Source organism: Corvus moneduloides, chromosome 18 (assembly GCF_009650955.1).
Source record: "Corvus moneduloides isolate bCorMon1 chromosome 18, bCorMon1.pri, whole genome shotgun sequence".
Lineage (NCBI taxonomy): Eukaryota > Metazoa > Chordata > Aves > Passeriformes > Corvidae > Corvus > Corvus moneduloides.
The window spans coordinates 217,933-223,106 of record NC_045493.1 but is presented as its reverse complement, the minus strand read 5'-3'; the positions used below and the strand labels follow the sequence as shown (position 1 = coordinate 223,106).

At 43.4% G+C, this 5,174-nt stretch overlaps 1 protein-coding gene across 1 annotated transcript; it reads left to right on the top strand.

Annotated features, from left to right (window-relative positions):
• The first annotated feature begins 241 nt into the window (after positions 1–241).
• Positions 242–1,128, top strand: LOC116453256 (olfactory receptor 6F1-like). Its single transcript, XM_032128502.1, is given in 4 exon segments — positions 242–349; positions 351–512; positions 514–643; positions 646–1,128. Coding segments are annotated over 4 exon segments (687 nt in total). The 3' UTR covers positions 933–1,128.
• The last annotated feature ends 4,046 nt before the right edge of the window (positions 1,129–5,174 follow it).

Genomic DNA, 5,174 nt, shown 5'->3' with positions numbered 1-5,174 from the left:
CCATGGTTGCCTTTGCTTTCTGCATCCCCAGCCCCTGGAGTCTGTGGGGTTTGCTGTTTCAGGCTGAATGTGTAACAGAAGTCACACCCAAGTGAAGGAGTTTATCCTGTTTGGATTCCTTAGCTCTCAACACCTGCAAGTGTTCCTGTTTGTCTTCTTCCGCTCTGTGTATGTCCTGACAGTCATGGGCAATCTCTGCATTATTGTGTTTGTGAGTACTCACCATCCACGCCACCACCCTATGTATTATTTTCCCTGCAATTTTGCCTTCCTGGAGATCTGGTTCACAACTGCCTGCATTCCAAAGACACTGGCCAATCTTGTGTCACAAAGCCAGTCCATTTCCTTCGACAGGTTGCCTCCTTCAGATGTACTTTGTCTTCTCGTTTGGTTGTACAGAATATTTCTTCCTTGCAGCCATGGCATATGATCACTATTTGGCTGTATGTTACCCCCTGAGCTACAGCACCATCATGACCAGCACTCTGTCCAGGGGGCTGGCAGTGGGCTCTTTGGGTGGGTGGTTTCCTGGTCATTTCAGTGCCAGCGCCTTTGACTTCCAGGTTGTCTTTCTGTGGCTCTAATATCATCAACTATTTCTTCTGTGATATCTCTCCCTGGATTACTCTTTCCTGCACAGATAATCTACTTGTGAACTGGTGTGTTTTGTCCTGTTTGCCATTGTCATCCTCGGTTCCTGTGTCATTACCCTGATCGCCTATATTTCTATCATCTCCACTGTACTGAGGATCCCATCTGCTCAAGGCTGGCAAAGATCCTTCTCCACTTTTTCTTCCCATCTCATTGTAGTAATTATTTGGTACTGCTTCACCATCTTCCTCCATGTCAAGCCTTCCATCAAAGCTCCATTGGAACTGAAAGGAATGAGAAAGAGCTGTCTTTACAAACAAACTGGGCCTGATGGTAGATAAAGCCAGATACTGAGAGGTGAAAGAAGCAATGGGAGGAACCATAAATTCCATAGGAATTCCACTAATGACACAGACTGTTATTCACTCAAGACTGTGCTAATCCCTGGATTTAGAGAAAAAGAACAGAGACAAAAGGAAAAGAATAGGGGTGGGGTACACCTTAGAAAGGGGGTTTGTATTAAGCGATTTGGGAAGTCTGTACCTCTCAAGTACCTCAGCCAATGGGGAAAGAGAGAAGGAAATGCGGCCAGGAAATTAGGATAAAAAGGAGGCTTCGTTCTCTTAGCAACTTGAGAGACCCCATGGGAAATGCCCATGACCTCTCCCTTTATTTGAATAAAGTAACAGAACTCCTCTGTCTCCTTTTTGGACATAAACCTTTGGTGTTTGTGGATTAATTTTCCTGACAGAAGCGACCAAAACAGTCACCATCTTAAACACAGCTGTAACATCACTACTAAACCCCTTCATCTACACATTCAGAAACACAGAGGTGAAGAACATCTTGACAAAGGCTTTATCGAGGTAGACAAACAACTCTGTCCAAAGGTCTTGTCCAGGACTGTCTTCCCCAGTCTAGCAAAAAAGCAAAGCTTCAGAGACATCTCAGATTCCAAAGAAACACTTCTGTTAGAATGAAATGGAACTGTTCTCAGCTCTTAGCTAAGATAATTAGCATTAATATAAATATTCATTACACAATCTTCACAAACTTCGCTTGCATCAACCAAAAGAATTTCACTCATCAAAGTGAAAATAACCACCACAACTGCCTAGAGGTGGAAAATTTACACACTCCCCACCCCTGACCTCTCTGCCACAGTCATAATACAGCAACTGGCCACGTCCAACCCTCTGGTGTTCAGGACATGCCTATGCTACACTTCCAGAACACAATAAATGTGTGCCAGCAGTGCAGCCTCAAGGTATCTCTGAAAATAAACCAAGCTGTCTTTCCAGAAGCCATTTGTGCTGCCAGACTGGCACTGAGTCCCTGTTACCACTGGAAATTCAGGTGATGATGGAAAGCTCTTTCTCCCTTTCCAAGTGGACCAAATGTGCTGTTTCTTTTGCTTCTGTCTTAGGCTACAAATACAATTGTATTTGCCTGTCTCTTCAGGCTGTGAACCAAAATGATGGAAGCAGGTAGCACACCTTAGCCTTGCCTGTCCTCATCTTGGAAAGCACAGGCAGCAATTAGTGAAAGAAAAAAGAAAAGTGGAGAAATAATAGTAATAAGGATAATAAAAAAAACCAGTAGCAACTGTAAATGTTTCTCCTTCGATCATTCTCATCCCTAAAAGCTTCCAATTATTTTAACAGAAATCTCCTTTCCCTCTTCTTTCTTTTCTCCATCTTTTTATTTCCCACTGACTTGTATTTTTATCCCACGGCCCCACTAGTAAGGCACTGGGAGGAAAATGACCGAGGAAATTACTCTTCTCCCTGATAGATTTATTTCTGCAGCAAGAGCTGTCTTTGGACCAGGGCTGTTACAACTCACCCCCAAAGCCAACAGTAACATAGGTTCTTGTTAATTGATTCCTTGTGGCAAATTAGAGTGAAATGACACTGAATGATTGGTGTTTGTAAATATACACATGTAGGGTTTATTGTGGAAAAATGTGGTTGCACAGGGAAATGGTTGTTACGTACAGTAATATGACAAGAATAGAAAGATCTCATCATCCATAGGCCTCAAGACAGACTTGGTCATTGTCTTGGGGTGACTTGATGTTGTATTCCCTATTGCTGCACTATGCCCAGAAATTTATATATATACCTTTCTATGCTTTTAAACTGAGCCTGAGAGGGGGGAGGAAAAACTGAGCAAAACTTTTCAAAGCCGTTTGCAGCTTATTCAAGGTCACACAGAGACTTTTTTTCAGCTGTGGCAGGAGAGTGAGAGTGGGGAAAGCACCCAACTTGCTCTTGGCCAGTTTTTTCAGCTCCTGTTTCTTTCTCCAGAGAGAGACGGAGAGTTGAACTTTTGTTTTCCTGGGACTTTGTTTTTTCCTTTTTTTTTTCCTCTGCTGGTCTGTTTCAACATCAGAATACATCGCGAGGAATTTCCACCGAGGCCTTGGGCCTGGAGGTGGGCCCACCACCCTGTCCCAGCTCCAAGGAGGGGGAGAGAGAGATCTACGGAAGGACCCTGAAATTTTCCCAGGTTTCTCTCAGCAGAGCGAGAGGTTTTATCATTTAGCATTATTATCCTTTTCCTGTGTGTTTGTTAAATAAATAGTTTTTATCTCTTTCACTTTCCTTCGAGGAAAATTTATTTTTTCCTGTGATGAGCAGAAAGGACTCCACTACTAAGTAAGTAGTAAAGTAGGTATGTTTATTCCAGCTGGGATGCACAGGGGATAGCTCCTCCAAAATCATGCGTGCCGACAGCTGCATTCAGCTCAGTATTTATCGGGTTACGAGTTCCATATTCATAATACGTTTATACATATTCATCACCTAGCCCCGCCCAGCCTCGCTTCATATTATAATGAACCCAAAAGTCATTTACATCCGCGTTGCGCTTGCACAGTGTTGTTTGGTGGTTTTGGTAGGGGTCTTCCGAGGGTATTTTTGATGAAGTCAGGAGTCTTCCTCATCCTGAACTTTTCACCTTTCTTCCCTGCGCATGCTCTTATATACCCCTGGCCTGGGTTTAAGCTTTGAGACTGGTTTGAGCTAGTTTTGGGTTGAGCGCAGGATGTCTGTCTGAGACTCCCCCTGGTCTTATCAGTGGTCTCTTATCTTTTCTTCCTGCTCTGGTATGCTGACCAAGCTAGATGCATTGTTCCTAACCTTTGCTTCCCATCCCCCTGATTCACCTGAACCTGGTGGGGGAGGGCTGGTTGTAGCCTGCCTTCTCTCAGAGGATGTATTTCTAAATTTGGCCAAACTGGAACAGTCATATCAGATCAGAGGTTGGCCACACCCAAAAGCTCTCCTCCTCCATTTCAACAAAGCACCCTGGCATCTCTCACATGGGAGAATGTCTTGAGTCATCATGCCTTCGAAGTTCAGTCTCTCACAAGGGGCCTCCTGGTATCTGGAGTGCAAGATGGCAAAGGAATGTTCTGCTCAATCCTGGACTTGTCTGTACTCCCAAAGCCCTTTCAGACCACAGGGCTTTGGATGATGTCCCCAGACCACCTGCTGTTGCCTCCCTCCCCATCGATCATTACCCTGGGGCTCTGGGCATTGTCTGCAGAGGAGAAACCCCCACCAGCAGTGCAGAAGGAGACCTGAGTGTCTGCTGAAACACGGGACTCCTGTAATATGTGAAACACAGGACTCCTTTAACATAAGCACCTTAATATACCAACACCTTAGTATTGAAAGGAATGAGGGACTTGTCTTTACAAGCAAGCTGTGGGCCTGCTGGTAGATAAAACTAGTTCTGAGAGATAAAAGAAACAATGGGAAGGATTCCATTGATTGATGAATGGAAAGAAAGAGATTTGTCTTTACAAATAAATTATAGGTCTGCTGATAAATGGAATTGGATATTGAGAGATGAAAGAAACAATGGGAAGGACCATAAATTCCATAAAAATTAAAATAAAAGGGGGAGGGTTATACATTAGAAGGGAGTCTTAGGTATTAGGTGTTTCGGGAAGTCTGTACCTCTCAAGTACCTCAGCCAATGGGGAAAAAGAGAGGGAAATGCAGTCAGGAAATTAGGATAAAAAGGAGGCTGTGCTTTCCAAAAATTTGAGAAACCCCAGGGGAAATGCCCCATGGCCTCTCCCTTTATTTGAATAAAGTAACAGGACTCCTCTGTCTCCTTTTTGGGCATAAACCTCTGGTGTTTGCGGATTAATTTTCCTGACAGTATAAAGTATAGATTAATAAAAGTTAAGTGTTAGTTGCTATGCTTAACCGCAACTGCTTCTGCAGAGCAAGCTGCTTTTGCAAGACAAGAAGCCTAGCCCTGGAAGGGGTTATGATGATAAGAAAATAGATGCTATGCCTAATGCTAACTGCTCTAGAAAAAAAACAAACCTGAATGGACTAAGATTATAAGGGAAAGGAATACAAGCTAACGTGTCTGAATAACTGCTTTTCTGAAGAACAAGGGCTTAGCCCCTGCAGGCTAAGCAACAAGGAAGAAGAAGCATGGTAACTGCTGTTTTAATGACAAATGGGAGAGCTGTCACAAAGGGTAGAAAAATGTGATTTTTACATGTAATAGAGAATTGGAACATAATCAATACACATTAGAGAGGAATATGTAGAGAG